Source organism: Passer montanus, unplaced genomic scaffold, assembly GCF_014805655.1.
Source record: "Passer montanus isolate IOZ18808 unplaced genomic scaffold, ASM1480565v1 scaffold105, whole genome shotgun sequence".
Classification (NCBI taxonomy): Eukaryota; Metazoa; Chordata; class Aves; order Passeriformes; family Passeridae; genus Passer; species Passer montanus.
Window position 1 is genome coordinate 1,466,182 of NW_024357059.1, and position 20,662 is coordinate 1,486,843.

General features: G+C 37.9%; 1 protein-coding gene across 2 annotated transcripts; it reads left to right on the top strand.

Moving 5' to 3' along the window:
- Positions 1-6: 6 nt before the first annotated feature.
- Positions 7-18,528, top strand: ABHD17B (abhydrolase domain containing 17B, depalmitoylase). Of its 2 annotated transcripts, none has more exons than XM_039719151.1 (4): positions 7-159; positions 5,764-6,238; positions 16,382-16,561; positions 17,015-18,528. In XM_039719151.1, exons 2-4 carry the CDS (start codon positions 5,772-5,774, stop codon positions 17,232-17,234), a joined length of 867 nt encoding a protein of 288 aa, XP_039575085.1. In that variant the 5' UTR covers positions 7-159; positions 5,764-5,771; the 3' UTR covers positions 17,235-18,528. The 2 variants fall into 2 exon arrangements, with proteins under 2 accessions (XP_039575085.1, XP_039575095.1); XM_039719161.1 differs by lacking the exon at positions 7-159 and adding an exon at positions 630-768 and having other exon boundaries at positions 17,015-17,602.
- The last annotated feature ends 2,134 nt before the right edge of the window (positions 18,529-20,662 follow it).

Below are 20,662 nucleotides of genomic sequence, written 5' to 3' on the forward strand. Positions count from 1 at the left end.
CGGGCGGGCGCCGCTCCGGAGGCTGCGCGGGGCGGGATCGGCGCTGCCAGGGCCGCGCGTTCTCCGGCCGGGGCCGGGCGCTGACGGCCGCCTCCCGCCGTGCCGTTACTCAGCACAGCTGGCGCCCCCAGACTCCGCCGACCCGAGCGCCAGGTGCAGGTAGGGGCCGTCCTCCCCCGGCGTCGCGGGGATGGACCGTGTGCGGGTGATCCGCTGCCGCGGTGTGTGGGCGAGTTGTTTCCTGCTCGCGGGTCCGTCCGTGTCTCTTGCCCCGCTCGGACCCGCGGCCCGTCCTCGCCGCCTGGCGCAGGCGTGTAGCGGCCCCCGGGGCGAGCGGGAAGGCCCGCGGCAGCCGCCGCGTTCCCTCAGAGAGGCTTCGGTCTGCGGCACGACCCGGGCGGGGAGCTGCCGGCCCCGCCAGCCCCCTGCCCGCGTCCCTGTGTCGCTGGGCTCGGCGGTCTCTGGGAGTGTCGCCTGCCCCGCGGTGCCCGGGTGATGTGGGCGAGCTGTCCGGTGCTCCCGTTTCCGTGGTTTTGCCCTGGACTCCTTTGTTGGAAACGGGCGCACTGACTTGTGACACGCGTGTTAAAGTCTGGCTTTTCGCGGCTCCAGACAGTGCCTTTGAGACGCTGCTGAGGGCTTCGGCGGAACCCTTTCAGATGCGGACACCGGAGGAGGCAATTTAGTTCCCGCCAGCCTGGTTAAATTTATTCCTTTAGCTTCTGCTGTTGAGGGTGGGAGTGACGCTGGCCTCAACATTACTCCCAAGTATTATATAAAAATTTAAAGTATTTGGTCAGTAATTAACTAGGAAAGTTCATGGCTGCGGAAATCGGAGTAGAAGCACCTGAACGCCGAGCGGTGCTAGGGCGGAGCTCCGTGTCGGTGGCCGGCCGGCCTGCGCTGGGACGCCGGGCAGCGCCGGGGCAGAGTCTTGCTTGGAGCATGGAAGGCATTATGTAATCGGCTTAATCCCGCATTTGTCTATCGGGAACCTTTAGAGGTTTCGTTTGTTCTTCGGTTGATAAAGAATGTGTGGAGTTTTCAGTTAAAGTTTCCTGTTAATGTTTCCTTTCTTTTTTCAGCTATGCCGTTAGATTTTGATATATACAGTGACCAGCAGAGGATAAATAATGTCGCTATATACGAGTTAAAATAGCTAGAATTTGTAAGACTAGAAGGGGTGTTTATTTGTTTAGAATCAAATGAACCAAAGTAAAAGTTTGGATTTCATCAGGCATCTCTGTTTTCATGTAGCCTACTTTGTCCTTTGAAAACTATCTTAAATATTTACTTCACAGTATTTCTTAATATAGCTTTTTCATAATTGAATGTACTTCCTTTGTGTTGTTTTCTGGATTTACTGCATATTCTTTCTTAATATTCTCTTAATCCTTTTCTGCAGTACTTAATCAGACACTAATGATTTCTTTTTCTCTGAACATTTTGTTGCTTTAACTGTTGGGCTAGTTAAAGGATGTTCATATCATTCTGTTCCATTTTTAATATTACACAGGTGTTGAAATAATTATTGGCACTTCAGTAGTGGGTTGAACTCAAGTTCTCATTGTATTGTGCTCAATGAAAGTGAGAGGAAAAATGCTTTAGAATTTCTTGTTTCAGCAGTAGATAATGAAAAGTAAAGATGAAAAAAACCTCTAATCAAACAACAAACCCACAACCAAAATACACACAAATAGCAACCAAAAAAAAAAAACCCCAACAATTTTAATATCTTGCCCATTATGATTTGAACAACACTTAAACCAGCAACTGTATTTATGCGTTTGACTTTGTTCTTGTGAATAGTTCCCATGAAATAGACAATTTAATTTAAATAAACAATTAGAATAATTTATATTTAATGTAGATATAAGATTTCTAGATAAGTATTTGCAAGGTTGGGCTGGTTTTGAGAGTAATACATAGTGAAGTATTCAAAGATGTGAATAATAGGTTCCACTTGTTATTATGTACAGAGATAGGGGGACCGGAATAATTACTTATGTGAAAAAAATTACATTTGTGTTATCCTAGGAAGCATGAGATAAATCCTTGAGGTGTTCTTTAAGATTAAATAGACATTTTCCGCCTTCTGTCAGCCTTTATGAAAAGGCTAATTGCCACAGAATGAATTTAAATCACTGCCTGTGGGCAGTTTTACATTTGTAATTTTATATGTTAGGTCTTTATTCATAAGAGTTAAAGAGATAAAATTGATAAAATGTTCTTGCTTTCCTTATAAAAGCTATCCCAGAAGGGGTAAGTAGTATGGTTTGGATCTGTTTTGTTTCTTAGCCTCTACTGCTGCAATAGAAGAGTTTTCTGCTATTTCTTCCACAGAATTTTTATACTTAATTACTATGAAAAATGCAGTATAATTTTAAAGGGGATGTATGTTTCTTTATTCTATTCTTTTTGTTGTTAGTGTGTTTTACCACCTGTAGGAATTGTGTTTGCAGAACAGCACCAGCATTTTTATTACTACTGAAATGTCAAGTAGAAGGTGAGATGGTTGTATTGTTGGGATGTGTTGATCTCAGAATCTGATGGTGCTGTAATGAGCGCAGAGATTTACATCATACATACTCAGAAGGTGTTAGACTGTACCTCAGGTATTCACAACATATCTTAGTCAAATGAGTCCCATTAAAGTTACTCATGTGTACTTGTGGAACCATATGCTTAAAGTAATCTAGTCAGAGTTGGTTTTGCCTCAGCTTCGCTAAGAATCCAGATAGACACACATCCAGCTTATTCACACTCTCATGTGAACACAATCCATCACAGTAAAAGACAAACCAGTTCCAGTATAATAGAAACATTGTTTGCATTTAGTTGGAGCTATTCTCCTGTAGAAATTCAATAGGTGTTTTGTATTGAATTGGTTCAGTTAGTGACCTGCTGGTTGTCTTGGGTCTTCTGAGTGAAGAAAGTAGCATGTGTTTGTTTTAAAGAAAAGAGTTATTATTAGCCATTATTTAGTTAGAGAATAACTCTAGAATCAGAATTTTTTTTCAGTAGGCATATTTTCCATTGGATTAAAAGATCAATACATAAAGCCTGCATTAGTCTAGCACAAGGGAGGAATAATACTTCATCTGCTGTCTTCAGCATGTCATTTGCCATATCTGGCAGCCCATTTTTAGCACATTTAAGCTGTCTTGGGGGACAGTACCACCACTAATTCCCTGTGGTTTACTGCAGTACTGCCCTGTATGTGAATCATGCAGGCCAGTTTCCAGTCTTCTGAAATTACTTTGGTAAATAGCAAATATTTTCTGGGTGAGATCATATTTGTAGTGTTGCTGGGCTGTTTATACTTACAAGTAATGTAAACTCCTGTTCTAATTCTTTCTGACAAGTGGATTTGGAAGAAATAAGAAATTCTGTAGTTCTCATTATATGCTGATATAGAGTGTAATGTGCTGTTCCTGGGCAAAACAAACTATTTAGATCTTACTTTTGGAGGTACAAGTTCTTTTAAATTTTTCACAAAAAAATAATAATCACCCCCTTAGAATAAGGTATAATATCTAACTTCACCTTCAGCATTTCTGTAAAGATAGGAAAACTCACTCGGAGCAGATCCATTTAATAGTTTCTGATAGAAATAGAAGTGATTTTGAGTACTCTGTCATAAGTACTTGGGAAAAAGCATGTTGAGACTGGACTGTGAAAATTAACTCATTAAGCAGAGGTGAAAGAAGTTGCTTCTTTGATGCTCATAATTACAAGAGAAGTGAAGAAGGAACAAATACACACCACCACCCCCCAAAACAATAGGATTTTTACTTTGCATAAGACAATCTAAACCTTTTGCTAATAGTTAAATTTTCTCCATAGACTCCTTCCACTTATCCTGACTTGTGGGTATAACTGAAATTTAATGTTCATGTAAACTCATCTGACAGGATGAGTTATTCCAAATTTGAGTGACTAATTGTGCTGAAACACAATATTATTGTTACTTCAGCTGGTAGGAATATGGTCTTTTATCCAGGATCTTCTTTAAGAGCCTATCTGCCTTCTTATGGGAGCTGATCAGTACTTCCTGCCATATCCTCTAAATTGGAAGTGTTGATCTCCCATGTCTAAGCTTGTGTGGTTACCCTCTGTTTTGAAGAAAACTAGAGACATGGGGTGAAAAACCTTAGCTGTGGCAGCTTCTTTTTTTGTGGTATTCCACGAATGCTCGTATGTTCGGCAGACTGTCTCACTGTGCCTGTTTTTGCTGCTCTAAAAGCATGCTCCATGTAACACTGTTTGCAGTATGCTTTCATACTGTACCACCAGGAAGAGACCATTCACACATCCAAAAATACAGAGAGTTGTTCTGTGATACATGTTAAAGTGTTTTTGCAGCACTGTCCTTGAAGCTTTTGTAAAAATAAATTTACACATGAAAGCTATGTTTCTGTACAAATTTAAGGACAAAATTTGAAATATCTAAATATTGTTAGGTGTCATAGTTAGCAGTAAGATTTTATTGTTGGATGACCCAAATACTTCTGGAACAGCATGGTACTGTAGACAAATGAAATCTGCTTGTTTTGTAGCTTGAGTCAAAGTCAGTATGTGAAACTGTAAATGTTTATGTTCACAGGGAGCCATCGGGAGGTGAACTTGAGACCTGTAGATAGATTTGGTATGAAAAAGTTAAGTTAGAATGAAATGTCAGATGCCTTAACACAAGGAAAGTAGAGTAAATGCTTATCTTTGGTGTCCTGGTTTCCAGTTAAATTTCATTGCTCTTCTTATCTCTGAGAAAAAATACTGCTGCAACAATGGATTTTCCCCCACTCCCTTCTCACTGCTCTCAATTAAGAGGACACAATAGCTATTTTAAGGGCAGCTGTATCTTTACCTATCTTGCTTTAGGTGTAGGTGTGTTGATTTTTTTTCTCCCCCCCACCACTGTGAAAACCAATGCTTTGAATTGGTGCTATAGATTATATTGTTTTAACAAATATCTGTGGTTTAGTTTGGGATGTCTCTCTTAAAGCACGAAAAAAACCCCTAATTGTGTCATTATACAATCCCAATTCCTGTGGGCAATAGAGCTAAGAGCTGTATTGTTCTTACAGCTAAGAACTTCTTTAAAGGTTTTCAAAACACTTGTGTCAGCAAGTATGAGGAGTGAAGATAAGTTTATGGCTACATTTTCATGTACCAAAGCTCTAGAATGTTTGCTAATCCAGAAGCATCATCTTGTTTTGTCTTCCAAGTTTTGACCTTCGTGCACCCTTCATACTTCTGATAGTGCTTGCAGGAGCCCATACCTTGTGATTGCAATATACATGCTTGGTATTTAGGAGATGCTGTAGTGATTTTTAGCTGCAAACCTTAGTATGCTGCAACTCTACAACATATTTTAATTGTTCTTTATCACATATGTATTTGTCAATGGGAAGAAAACTTTTCTTAATGTCTTGAGATGAGGAATTTAATTTCCTCTGAAGAAACTCCAAAATTCATGCTTGTTCTTTCCCTGGATAATCATGTTTTACTTTTGATATCTGGCAGGGCTTTAGAGTTATCACTCCTCTTTGATAATATACTTATTGTGAAGCAATTAATAATACAAAATTAAATATTACATGGAAATATATGTATATGTATTTAAGTATTTGTTTTGTTAAATGTTCAGAAGTTATGCATTATTTTCTAGAGATGTTATGTTCACTTTTTCTTTTGTAAGTTGCGTTTTTTTAATGTCAGATTATACCTGGAAACTGATTCTATTTTCTCTTCCCATTTCAGACTAGAAGATGAATAATCTTTCCTTTAGTGAACTGTGTTGCCTGTTCTGTTGTCCACCATGCCCAGGGAAAATTGCCTCTAAGCTGGCATTCTTACCTCCTGATCCCACATACACACTGATGTGTGATGAGAGTGGCAGTCGCTGGACTTTGCATCTCTCAGAGCGAGCAGACTGGCAATATTCTTCTAGAGAAAAAGATGCCATTGAGTGCTTCATGACTAGAACGTGTAAAGGCAACAGGATTGCGTGTATGTTCGTGCGTTGCTCACCTAACGCCAAGTACACTTTGCTCTTCTCACATGGAAATGCTGTTGACTTGGGTCAGATGAGCAGCTTTTATATAGGACTGGGTTCACGGATTAATTGCAACATATTCTCTTATGATTATTCTGGATATGGTGCAAGTTCTGGGAAGCCTACAGAGAAGAATCTCTATGCTGACATTGATGCTGCTTGGGTGGCTCTTAGAACAAGGTAAGATATTAGTTGCTATTTTCCTTTTACAGCATTCTTGTCAAATGGTTTTATTTCACATGCATCAGTAGTTGAAACAGCAATGCTGTGATTTAGAATTAGTGGATTCATATCCAGGCTGACTGGTGGTGCCTGGTGCTGAAGGCATTGTCAGAATTAAGCAGGATCAGTGCCTATTACTTATGGACTAGAAAAATTGAAATGGAATTACATTTAATAACAATTACAGGATCTTCCTTATTGTCATAGTTTGGAATCTTCTCAGCTGCAAAAATTAAAAAGTTGGGATGAATCTATAATAATTGATACCCAGTAATTAACCACTGTTGTGATGTAAATGTGAGAAGATGCAGGATGTTTCTTGAGATAATTTGCATCACCTACTTTTTTTTTTTATGAAGGGGCAGAGTAAAAGCTGGTGCAGGAGAACTTGGTGACTCTTATTTCTGTATGGTGTTGAGATCACCTTTGTTTCAGAATTCTGAGGAGCAGCTACAGCATTTCCAAAGGGAGAAAACATCTTGTTGCTTTATATAGAAAGCTGTCATCACAAAATATAATGTGTGGGAGAGTTTGTAATGGATCTGTGTAAATACGTTATGGTGGGAACAAAAAAAGAGGAATTTGGAGCAGTGGTGTTAACCCAAGCGGAATAAAATGGACAAGAAAAAATGCTAAGGAAAGATGTTATTTCAGCAATTTCTGTGTTCTAAGCCTCTGGTTTTGTGGGACATAAAATAGCAAGATGAAAGACTGTGAATGCATTCACTAATATAGGTGAGAATCCTAGAGAATCCTGCACCAAATAAGTGCAGCTTCTCTGAGAACAATTTTCGCCATAATTTTTTTCCATTTAGCTCAATATTCTTCTTATGTTACAAATACCCAGACTATAAAAACTATTTTAAAAATAGTATTCAATCATAACAGCTCATCAGAAAATCTCAGAACACTTGTATATTTTACACCAAAAAGGTATAAAAATCTGAAGTGTTGTTATGGCTCAGTCATTTCAACTTGAGCATCCTATTTAATAATTATAGTATCAGGAATATGACTTAGCGTAAGGCCATGTGGGCTTTAAATCCTGGATCCTCGTAATTGTCACAGTGAGTTTAGAACTTCATCAATGTAGTATTAATGGGCAGATTACCCCTCTTCAGTGCTTTAAATGCACATTTAGTCTTGCACTCCTTTTACATTACAACAACAGTATGATATTTCTTTTCAAAGAAGCATATGTTATCCATGTATTAAATAGGGGAAAAGCGTATTATCATAAACTTCATTCAGCCACAGGGGACAGGTTTTTGGCATCAGCTATTCAAAAGACATGCATATTAGGTTGCTAGATTGGATTTTGGTGTTGATTTTTATTACAGTGGAAAGTTGAGATATGGCTGTTCCATAAGCCCAGAGCTGCATTAGGTGCACTGTTGACTATGGTTTGTAGCTGGTAGGTGATCTGGACATTAGCTACTCAGTGAAATACTCAGTAACATTTACCAAAAATGTGATGTGGTTTCTGAACAATTTGGAAGACAGTGTGAACTACTTAAATGTAACAGGAAATGGAAGAGAACTAGATGGTGAAACATAATACTTCATGTCCTTTTACAGGCTCTGTTTTATAAACTAATTTGTAATTATTGTTTCTTCTTCCTCATAATGAATGCCTGAATATAAAATCTGCAAGGAAATGTGATTGCAATTTGAATTCTCACCACTGTTCTTAAGCAATGAAGTGTACTTTCTCTAAACAAATAAGATTGTTCATAATTTATAGGACACAGGCTAATGGCTTTAAACTGAATGAGGGTAGATTGAGATTAGATATAAGAAATAAATTCTTTTCTGTGAGGGTGCTAAAGCTCTGGAACAGGTTGCCCAGAGAAGTTGCCATGAGAAGAACTGGCTGTCCAGAGAAAATGTGGGCAACTTCCCCTTCCCAGGAAGTGTTCAAGGCCAGGTTGAACGGAACTTTCAGCAGATTAGTCTAGTGGAAAATATCCCTGCCTGTGGCAGGGATGGTGGAATTACAGGGTCTTTAAAGGTCCCTTACCCAAACTATTCTGTGACTGTAATGTCCCATATAGGTGTTCTCATTCGTCAGCAGACATTGTTGGGGAGACCTCTAAATATATCTTATAAAATATATTTATATCTTCAAGATATAAATATATTTTATTTATATAAGATTCAAGAATGACCTCACCACCTCACCTCAATCCCTTTTTTTTTTGTCTGCCTTTTTTTAATTATTATTTCATCTCCTGCAGAAATTAGGTAGTTGTGTATAAAGTTTACATTGGTCTGTCCAACTTGTGAATTTTACACATATGAACTGAATTTGGTCTATTGCTGAAAAAGAGGCTGGCATTACCAGTTACATCTGTACAGAAAGCTGTATTTAGAACAGCTTGCCAATTGACTGACCTGGTCTCAACCTTGTATCTGAATGCTGGATGTGTCAGGGGGAAGTTCTGCACTTAACTCTGGATATACTGGACCACAGTTTGGTTATCCAGCTGTGGTATTCTTTTGAGCCCTGAGACAATGCTCAGCTGTATTAAAATACTCAATGTATATCTGGACCAGATTGGAGCCTTTGAGCATTTGCTGCAGCTTTGATTCCCTTTCATAGATTGTTCAGTCCGTTTCTCATTGGTACCATCTTTAACATTTATAACTAATTCTGCAAAAACAGTGTGATTGAATGGATTGTTTGCAGGATAAATGTGAGTATAGCTGTAACTCCTTGGAAATTCTTGTTGATGAGATAAGAAAGGGACCCGAGAGTTTTAAACTCTGCCTCGCAGTTTGTGACATGATGAAGAAAAGGAGGGAGACGTTACCTTCAGAGATTGACCGCAGCCGTAGCCCCCTGCACTCCCTGTTCTGAAAAATGAAATCTCAGAACCCAGCACTAAAAGGTGTTTCTGGGGTAATTGAAGTGCTGATGCAGACTTAATTCTATAGTCAACAAAACCGCTTGTGGTAAAAACTTGCTAGTCTTTAGTTAAGATACTAGTGATAAAACTTAAGATACGAATCTTAAGTTTTATGTCTTGGGAAGGCAATCCACTTACCTTCAAATCAGCACAGCTGTCCAGTGGGGACTGGACACCTGGGGTGAAATAATCTGGAATTTGTACTGGGTGTGGTGATGAGATTTTGCTGTGAATATTAATATTCATGAAAGTGAATACATAAAACTAGTTTGGGAGCCTATCAGAACAGGTAAACAGCAGATGTAGATGCTGAATTGTGTCCCTATTATTTATCTCCTTTGAAGATGTTAATAGGAAGCAGTAACTACCTATGTGGATGATGGCCATGAAAGAAGGTGGTGTGATTCACTGCCTTCATCAATTTTGGAAAAGTTGTACGTTGTTGCATATTCATGTGCATGGGACTATATAAAAGCTGCAAGTAAGGACATTCTTTTTCCAGCTGTCATAACTACCAAGTGTTGAAATGCCAGGAGTAATTTTGGGATACGCCTATTTTCTGCTGTTCTGGTCTCTGAAGGCCTTTGATGACACCCTAGCAAAGGTGGAAAGGTTTATCCAGCCCCAGGCAAATGCAGGGCAAGTGGCACTCATTCAGAAACCTCTGAAGATGTGCCAGAGTTGCCTCATGACCAGATTTACCTGTAGGAAGCAAAACAGCCCCTTCATTGTTGCTTGTCATGGACTGCATAATAATTGGAAAATTGAAGGGTAAATCTCACCATCAGATGATGTCAAAGCAGACAGAATGTCCATAAATTAAACAGCCAGGTATAGGAATAATACTGAGTCTCTTCAGATGCTGGCCAAAAGTGTTCATTTGACAATTCACAAACTACTTTTTTTTTTTTTTTCTTTCAGAAATAAAAGTGGGGGAGTTCAGCTAGAAGTTGAGGTACTAGAACTTTGTGTATTTTGGAGTTTTATTTAAATTGATAGGGAAAGGTAGCTAAATTATTATGGAAAAGAAATCTTGACAATAGAACAACTGTATTGATAGCATTTTAAAGTTTAGAAAAGGCCAAACTATGAGAGAGGCACAAATATGCAGTTTGTTGATACAATGTGGACAATAGGTTTGCCTCTCATAAAAAAAATAGTTCCTTTTTTTTCTTCCATTGTAAAATATTGTATGCACAAGAAGGGGGATGTGCACATCAGTTGAGGAAGAGCTGTATGCTCCTGAATTTTATTCATGGCCTAAAATATTGAGAGTTACAGGTGTGGATAAGGTTCGTGCCCTACATGTTCTGCAACGTGCAGCTGTAATCTCATGTGTTATGTCTGTGATGACAAAAGATTCCAAATGTGCATTGAAAATTCCCTCAGTATGTTCCCCCTTGTTTCATGTGCTCCAAGTGGTGTGTTTAGGCTGTGTTTAGAAACCTGTTTAGCCCAGGTTTCTAAATGTATGTATTGCAATAGCTTTGCAAACTGTAGTTTCTCTAGAGCATCTAGTGTAAGCCTAAAGAGGTACTATGGAAAATGTACTGTTCTAAGCTTGATCTTATCGATACTTTATTTCATTATTGCAAAACTATCAAGTCTTCTAGATTAAGAGCAATAATTCGGAAGTAAATATAAATTACTTTGTCCCCCTTTATGTATGTCCAGATCAAAATGGCAGGTATTTTTAAAGAACCTGACACTGTAGCTTGGTAATTTCTTCTAGTTTTTGTTTCTTAAAGGTAAATGAAGTTAAAAAACATAAACAAAGGAAAACTAAAGGAACAAAAAAACTCTACCTGCCTTGCCACAGCCAGGTATGCATTTTGTAGTTTGCTTATTGCACACCATGGTAGTGTGATAAATATCCAGTGATTAAAATAAGGTTAATATCCAGTGTAAGTGATGTACATCTAATTAAACCGTTTAAGGAAGGGTCAGACAGCACTTTGAGCAACTTGATTCAGTGAAATATTACCTCCCTATGGCAAGGGTTTGGACTATATTCCATTTCAACCTAAACTGTTCTATGATTCATGAAGAGAAAAAAGAGAAGGGAGGGGCAGAGAAAAGGTGGACCACCAGTAAGATAAGTGTTTAGTAAAGTGCAGAAAAGGTCTTGCTACAAAGACAGAAATATCAAGGAAATGGTGAAAGAGTTTCTGCTAAATCACATGAAAAAAGAATATTTCATTACTGTTTAGCAGTTCTTCTCCTTCCAGAAGCTGAAAAGAGTGTTTAGGATTGCTTCTTTTAAGGTGACCATCTGTATCTGGTCAGCATATGTAGGGACACAAAAAAGAATACTGGCTTCATTAATGTTATCTTGGGCCCTGGTTCTGAGCACTGGAACAGTTTTGGACAGTTACAACACCTTATTGGCTTGCTCCTTCCTCACCAAACAGTGACATGCTGTTTCCTGCCTGTCCCTGAGCACAGGCAGCACAAAGGAGCACTAAGGCAATTGCTCCACTACTCCCAGACAAGATTTATTTAGTTCCTTTCATTAACTGTTAAAGCCAAATGAAGGGTAATGCATTGCTGAAGCTGCAAATAGGAAAGTGGTTCTCTTCTGCTCAGCAGTAGCTTAGCTTTGTAGTGACATCAACTTGTGCCTTTAGTGTGGTGATGAGGCAGGAATTCATGAGTGCTTAGACACTCTGTAAGGATGTCAGAAGCTTATGTGAACACAGCTTCTGTGTCAAAACTGCTCTTTAGATTCCATCTCTTTCCAGGCAGGTAATCTTTATGTGTGTGAACATAAAGGATGAATTAGGTGTTGAAAGGAATTGAAGTCTCAGCTGCTCTGGGAAAGAGAAAGATGTTGCAGTCAGCCTTTAAACTGCAGAAAATATCTATTAAGTTTTGTACCAGATTCTGCCCAGAATATCTGGTCCGTGAGGAATAGCGCTTTCTCTGCAAAACCAGCACATTGGTACATCTGTGCATAGCTATTTTTGAGGTTTTCTTCCAAGGTTCTTTTTGGTGATTATGGCTTAAAAAGAATAATCCCCAAACCTAAAACCACCCTTCATTACCTTCACCCCCATGCTGAAGGTCTGTCTATGCTGACACAGGTTATCTACGATAAGTTGAGTGGACAACAGTGTTTACGTTAGTCCTATTATCAATGTAATGAGCTTTCAAAGATAGCAACAGTCTTTACAGCATGTCTTTGACCTCTTGTAACCAGAGGCACTACTTGAAGCATATGGCTCTGTAAATTTCATATTCCACTTCCTCAGAATGGCCTGTACTTATAAGGTACTGATTAAGAGAACAATGTTACTGTGACTTTTTCTCTTGATCTGACACTCCTCCTTTGGGAGACCAGGTATGGTCATCTGATAATTCGGCACAAAACTTCATGAAGTTTAACAGTCTATGAGTCTGCCAAAAGAAGTAAACAAATTTTATGAGTAGGAAACTTAAAAACAGTTACCTTTTAAATAATTTTTCTGTTGTAGATTGTAAAGTGATACTTTTGAGAGATAGCAACAGAGGGACAGTTGGGTTCTTTCTTTTTTCTATTTCAGAAGCCTGTTATGTTGGGATTGCATGGCCAGGCTTTGGTAGCACAGGGCTACAGGGGTGCCTTCTGTGAGAAGCTGCCAGAGGCTTCCTCCATTTCTGGCAGAGCCAGTCTCTGTCAGCTCCAGAGATGGTTGTGCCACTGGCCAAGGCTTGGCCAATTAGAAATTATATTATCCCAGAGGCATTACCATATTTAAGAGAGAAAAACAAAAATCATTGCGCAGTTGTAATTTCAGCCAGAAAAGAGTGAAAGGAGAGCATGTGATGGGAACAGCACTGCAGGCACCAGGGTCAGTGGGAAGCAGGGGCAGGAGGTGCTCCAGGCACCAGAGGAGCCCCACACCAGAGTAGGGAAGGGAGGCTGTGACCCCATGGGAGACCTGTGGAGAGAGGAGTGCACGCTGGAGCAGCCTGCCCTTGAAGGACTGTACCCCATGGAAGAGTGACCCACCCTGCAGCAGTTTGAGGGGGACTGCTGCCTGTGGGACAGACTCGCATCAGAGAAGTTCATGGAGAACGGCCTCCTGTGAGGGGGATGCCATGGTGAGCTGGGAAAGGACTCCTCACCCTGAGCAGCAAGAGAAACAACATGTGATGAACTGAGCATAACCCCCATTCCCTGTCTCCCTGCATTGCTGGGGTAGGCAGTAGAACTGGGAAGGAGAGGGTGGGGGGAAGGTGTTTTTAAGGTGTGTTTTACATCTCATTATCCTGCTCTGATTTTGTTAGTAATAAATTCAATTAATACCTCTACTTCTAGCTGGTTTTGCTCATGATGGCATTTGATGAGCAATCTCTCCCAGTCCTTATCTCAGCGCATGAGCCGTTCATTAAATTTTCTCTCCCCTGTCCAGCCATGGAGCAGAGTGGGAGAGAGCTGCTTTGGTGGGTGCCTGGCACCCAGGCAGGATCCACCCACTAAAAAAAAAGAGAAAAGGGAAGACTGGAATGAGCAGATGTAATCTGTTTTCCAAGCTGCTTGGAGTTTGTTATTTGAGAGGCAGGGTTTGATTATTTAGGTTTTCATCTTATTCAAGCCAGAATATTCAGAAGTGTACTTTGAACCACCACTTTGAGTTATTGACTTCTTTAGTTTACAGATTGCAAAACATGTATTTTCTGGTGGGCACTGTGCGGCAATGTATTTGACTGTGATGGAGTAAGGATTATTTTAATCCAGATATTGTAAATGCTTTTCTTGGTTTATTTTCTTGTAGCTATCATTTATCTGTCTTCAGGCTGAAGGAATTTGATCAAAAAAAATAGAGGAAAGAATGAAAAAGAGGAGAATATATGTTCTAAAATATAGTTTTCAAGTTGTGCTTTAAATTCCTGTGTAATGGCCTGTATCTTGTAAAACATCCAAGGAAATGCAAGTGTAGTAATTGGCCAGGTTTATTATTTGAAAAAAGTTCTATCATAATGTGCTGTGCAAATTGCATGCCATACTAGTGATGGAATGTATTAATGCAAGTTTTGTTCAGATTATGTTGGAAGGAGAGAAGGTTGTACTGTACTTTTGCAGTGGACAAATGTGAGGTGAATTGGGAGATGAATTGTAAAAGGATAGGTGCTATGTTCTCAGGTGTTTCAGAAGAGATGCAGAGATAATGGAGACCTTAGATTGGTCTTTTATTTCAAAGCTTTAATTTATTTTGTGTTGGAATTTTCAGAAAATCTTGTTAATGCTTTAAATTGCTTTTTCTTTGAGAACTGTTGTGGTATGAAGGGCCTGCTAGTAGTTCCAGGCTGATGATGAAGACTTAGAGTTTTAGAAGTCCTAATTTGATCATGATGTGATTATGACTAGAAACTCTTCTAGGAAACAGTGATTAAGTAGTCATGATGCAGCAAGATTGCTGTGTCAGGCTAATACTTTAAAACCTTTTACATTTCACTTTATCAGAACCCAATTTAAATAAACAGATGAATATTAAATAGACAATGTTAGATGTAAATAGTGGGGTTTATACCAAATTTAACAAGTTATTGGCATGCCTAATGAGTTCTGCTACCGTACGTAACATGTAGTTAATACTACAGTCTTGAAATCTTCCTAGATATGTGTTATTTTATTAACTGTATATTATATATGGATGCAACTTAGAGGACATTTTTTTCTGGCTCATTAAGAAGTACTTGTGGATTTGGGGGAGTTTTGTTGGTTGGTAATTTGAGTGTTTTGGTACACATGAAACACCTTTTTTCCTAATGTTCCTGATTTTTAGTCTCTTAGATTTTACTGATTTTAGTGTTTGGTTACCCATACATTTATTTACTGATGTTTGTAAGATCCTTGTGAATTTCTTTTGTACTTCTTCTCCCCTGACTTTACTGGAGATATACAAAATATAGTAATTTGATAACTTCTTTTTGGCTATAGGTGTTATATAATGTTGACAGAAAATATGCATGCCTTTATTGTAGACGAGGTAACAGGTGCACTTTCATGCGCTTGATTTTCATTCCTTTTAGAGTTAATTTGGCAAAGTCAAACCTACCTCATGCTGTTCCACAGTGATGTGCTCTCGCTTAAAAAGTTGAACAAGTTTTTAATAATGCATGAGAACATTTGGTTTGGGTTTTTTGGTTTAGTTTGGGGGCTTTGGACTTCATTTTAAGATGTGATGGGGAGGAGTTTGTTTGGTGTGTTTTGTGGGGTTTTGGGAAGGGTGGTTATTGTTAGTTTTGGGGTTTTTTTGTGTATGAGGTTTTCTTGGGTTTGGTATTAATGCAATGTGGTATCCCTTCCTATTTAAGGTACTTCCTTTACCAAGTTTAGGTACGCTGCTGCAGTCTGACCTGTGCTAAGAGTACCTGGTTAGGAGTACAGGGCAGTGGATCAGCAGCTCACATCTTTTGCAGGCACTGTTCTTGGACTCGTTACCATTCTCTTCACAGGCTTTTCCTGTGTAACTTGGGTAGCAATTGCTTTTTGTATTCACACTAATGCTGAAAAATATATTAAAATTACTTGTATGAGTGTTAACTAGATGTTTCTTTTGTTTGCCTCTGTTAATTACATCTTACTAGGAGGAAGGCTTTGACTTCAATTCCGTATTCCGTGTTGGGCTGTCTTGCTTGTGGATTAGATAAGAACAAGTTGATAAAAACAATCTTCTTGGCTATTACATGGAATGATCAATATCATTATACTGATCACTGTCAGGATGGGCCTGCTTTAAGTCTGACTAAATTTATAAACAATGTTACCAGCTTGAAGGTTTTATGAGGTAGCAGAAGAGTAAAGCTGACCAAATTTTTGCAGGCTTGATTATGCTTCATGTGATGATAACCAAAGAGCTATTAAGGCTCTAATCAGTTTTCTGTTGTAGGTCCGCTGGAGTTAATAATAAAGACTTTTAACAAGGCACATTGCATTCACAAATCCATGTTTGAAAATTTAAATCATTATTTCAATATCATTCAGGCATAGGGAAAAAATTAGTGAAAATAGAGAGTAAACAAATAATTGTGTGTTTCAGTCAGGAATGTCATAGAACAGACTTGCTTGTTCTTCTACCACCTCCTGTTTCATAGTTGATACCCTTCTGAAAATTTTCATCTTCAGACATGCTTTTTTTTGCCTTGCTCTCTAGGTTGTGTCTGTTTCACTTTATATGCCACTTTTTAAACATTTCTAATTTTCTAGGTATGGAATTCGCCCTGAAAATGTGATTATATATGGCCAGAGTATAGGAACAGTACCATCTGTGGATCTTGCTGCTAGGTATGAAAGTGCTGCTGTAATTCTTCATTCTCCACTGACCTCAGGAATGCGAGTAGCTTTTCCTGACACAAAGAAGACCTACTGCTTTGATGCATTCCCAAAGTAAGTTGTAGGATATTTTTTTTATCCAGCATGCATTTTCTCTATAACAGAAATTTTCAACTAGAGAAGCAAGTAGTCTGACATATTCTCTGAAATTTTTTTCAAAGGTTTAATAAAATAATTGGAGAAAAATTAGTAAAAACATCAAAGAGGAGCATTTGATTTGAAGAAGTTTACAAAACTTTGTAAAAATTCTGGGCACTTTGGGCCGCTAATTATTTTAGTGGATGTCTGTAAAGAAGTAATTTATTTTCCTATACATAAGATGTAAATCCCTAATTTTAAGAAGTAGTTCTATCCAGTGAATTGTTAGTCTGGATAACTGTGAACAAAGTCGTTTGCAATATGTTTCTGTAAAAAAAAAAACAACAAGTAGATCTTAACTGAAGAAAATTCCTGTCATATTTCAGAACTATGCTGTTGTTTTCATAGATATAATCTTTTTCTTTACAGCATTGACAAAATTTCTAAAATAACATCTCCTGTCTTAATAATCCATGGAACTGAAGATGAAGTAATTGACTTTTCACATGGTCTGGCATTATTTGAGCGTTGCCAGAGACCTGTAGAACCACTGTGGGTAGAAGGAGCGGGCCATAATGATGTGGAACTCTATGGACAGTACCTTGAAAGATTAAAACAGTTTGTGTCACAGGAACTGGTGAACTTGTAACTTTCATTGTGTATTTACATGTTTTTTTCATTTCACTGCAGAACTGCACACTTTGATAAATATATAACTTAAAACCTGAATGTTGTGTTTTCAAATCATCTTGGTTGCCTTCATTAAATCTACAGGTAATGATTTGTCAACATAATTAATGAAGGTTTTAATGTCAGCATTATAAACTGGAATTACATGATCATGCAGTCAGACTTGGCAGTTCATATTTCTTTGTGTGAGGTTTTTTCTCTTAGATGTAAAGAAAAAAATCACAAAGAGTACTGTAAGAAAATTTAATTATATGAAACCAAATGCTGTAAAAGTGTTGCCAAGTGCTTTAGCATATCAAAACCAAGTTTATAAATATTTTTTAAACATCTCAGAGTGTACTGTGACTTACTCTATTGCACAGGTGTAATTAAAAAATTGACTTCTAAACTGTTGTTATGTAAAAATGTAATAGCCATGAAATCTGAACAAATACTAATGTATGTAATGAGAATAAACAGTCACTGGAAATTACTCATGCCTGTTACAGGGAGTGGGGGGCAAAATAGATATCTTTTCCCATATTTTGCATTTCTTTTATGCTTAGTTTTCCTTTAGTTATTTTGTACTCATATTGTCTCTTAGCTTTCAGGATAATAACATGTATCCGCTCATGTTCTCAGGAGCCCTAATCTTGCCAAAATTATTCCATAAATTATCATTGTTGTAATGCAAGTATCATTCACGTGATTGCTACTGAGGCCACAAAATACCTCTTTGAAACCAGACTTAAAACCTAGAAGACTTCTTGAGCCATGTAGTTTTAAACACTGATTTTTTAGAGCCACAGTGTGTCATTAAGAAGAACCTTGAAGTTTTTCCAACATTGTAATAAGGAGTTTACAACTTAGCAGTTGTCTGATCAGGTTTAATTTTGGATGTTTAGTGTACAAGCTTATTGTTTTTTGAGTCTTGTATGGAAATTTTACTAATTGGGCCTGTGTGGGGTGGGAAAAGTGACAAGAAGAGAATATTGACTTTTTCTATTAACTCATATTGAAATAAACTTAAGTTGCCTTTCCCTTGAATGCATTTTACATGAATAAAACTATGAAAAATAAACTTAATTATATGTAGCCTAATTGGGAACAAAATAATATTCCAAGAATACACACTGTGCTTTTAAGGCCTTACGTAGTTTAATTGTTCTGCTTGTTTTTTGTGATTGAGACTATTGTATACTTAAATGTAGCTTTGAGTATTGTGAAAACTTGGATTAAGATGTGTTGATTCCCAGTAAACAATATTCCACAAACTTGCAGTTCTTCCTTTTTCTTTTTATTCAAAATAATAGCAGCAGTTGCTTGCAGTATCAAAATACTTAGCAACTCCCCATTTATTCAAGGAAATCTGACATCAAAAGCTATAACTCATTGTTCTGAATTGCCAGCACATTTCTTTATCAGCAGCTGCTGTTCTGATCACCCACCTCTCCCCATGCCTCACCTTGCTACAATTTGCCATTCAGGACACAGGCTTTCTGCTGCAAAGCTGCTTGTAAACCTTTTTTCTGTAATGAATTCTACTGTTTCCTTCTTTGAAATTAAAATGAATTGTCTTGTGTGCTTTGTTGAGTGTGGTATTCACATGCCCTCTGAACAGAGAGAAGCAGAGAAAAGAATGATCAAAACAATTCTTATCTCATTTGCTACTCCTGTGTTTGTGCCCGTGTAAAATGCGTTTTGAAAATTGTTTACCCAAGGATTGACCAATTAGATCCACGTGTGTGTTTGTCAGAACTCTTGAGCAGCGAGTCACAGATTCTCTAGTTAGTTAGTAGTAAGTATAATATAGTATAGTATCTCTCTTTAATATAGGAATGCAATATAGTATAGTTTTAATAAAGGGAGTGTTCAGTGTTCTAAAGCCTAGTCAGATGCTAATAATTTCCTTCATCGGGGGTGCCCTGCAATTACTGTATGTTGAGTTAATTGAGTAGAAAGAAATTTGTTCTCAAGCAACTAGGTTCCTGTGATTTTTTGATCAAGGATGTTTCAGTGAGTTCTGAAATTCAGAGTATATTCAGAAACAGCAACATTAAAGGTAAGGATTTTCATCCTAGTTCAAGGCTTTTGCATATAGGTGTGTAACTAAGCTTTATTAACATCACATTTAATACATAGTTTGATTTCCTTTTCTTACTGCCTTAGTAAGGAGGTAGCCACCAGCCACCTCCAATGAAAATCATTGCCATTAAATGTTTAAGTGCTTTCTTTGTCATGAATGGAGCCTGTTTTGAGATTCACCTTCAGGAATTCAGAAATAAATAGTGTAGAAGTGCAATGTTAAGTGATATATAATGGTTGTAGTTTGGTTGCCTGCCCCTTGCAGGGGGGCAGGCTGTCAAATGATCAACTGTCATCAAGAACTATCTGATTGTGCCAGGGGATATTATGGCACCTTGTAATTGAAAAAGACAGAAAAGGTGTTGTAGTAGTTTTGCTGCTTTTGTTTCTGCGTTTTTTGAAGCAGAACAAAAGGTCTGACTAACAGTGTTTTGTCTTCAGTATGTGCAGCTGTGCTGGATTGCACTGGTGAGTAGATCCTCTGGTCTCTTGTACTATTTATGCATGGTTAATTATTTATTATTATTTATTTTTTGATTTATGTTTTATACTTGTACTTTTTCATGTGAGTTGTATACATGAAAGAATTTAAATGGGTTTTAGGCATAGCTTAGCCTGTAGTGCAGATCATATTATGGCAGCAAACATGTTAGTGACAGAAGGCAAATCTGAGATGTTACAGCGATGAGGAAAACATTTGACATCCTGATTGTCTTATCCTTATACGATCGTTTTGGTGAAATTGACAATGGGCTGTTGTTTAATGTTACAGATGCAATTGTCTTCTGATAAATAAAGTTGATTCAGCATTCATTGAAAAGGCAGACAATGCCTGTATTTTAGGGAAAAAGAAAAGAGCAGTTTGTAAGCCTATTGTGTCATTCCTGGTTTGTTGTTTTTTTTTTTTTCTTTAAGAGACGTATTTGACAGTAAACTGTCTTTTTCAGTTCTGGAAACCTTGGCAAATCAGCTTTCAAAACAACTTCATATATGTAAAATACGTGATTACCTTCTAAAGGTGGGATCTATTTGGGACATGTTTTGCTTTTCCGTTTAAAACTCCATAAAACTCTCCTCTTTTTACTGTCCACTTCTGGCACTAAAGAATTCTAGTGTATGTTCTGTTAGATACTCTTATTGATTGGTTGTTTTTTTTTAAATATTTAATGTTTATTTTTGGTCTCCTTTAATTGGGTGACATTGGACAACAAGATACCACTCATATGGAATATGCCAGGTCCTACAGGTCCTAATTTTTCTCACTACTCTAGGCATTGTTAATATCTTAAAGTCAGAAATAAGGAAGATAGTATGTTAGTAGGG

Coding starts and splice junctions, on each gene's coding strand:
- ABHD17B (XM_039719151.1), top strand. CDS start 5,772: ATGAATAATCTTTCCTTTAGTGAACTGTGTTGCCTGTTCTGTTGTCCA. Junction 6,239..16,381: donor TGGGTGGCTCTTAGAACAAG/GTAAGATATTAG, acceptor CTAATTTTCTAG/GTATGGAATTCGCCCTGAAA. Junction 16,562..17,014: donor TGCTTTGATGCATTCCCAAA/GTAAGTTGTAGG, acceptor TTTTCTTTACAG/CATTGACAAAATTTCTAAAA.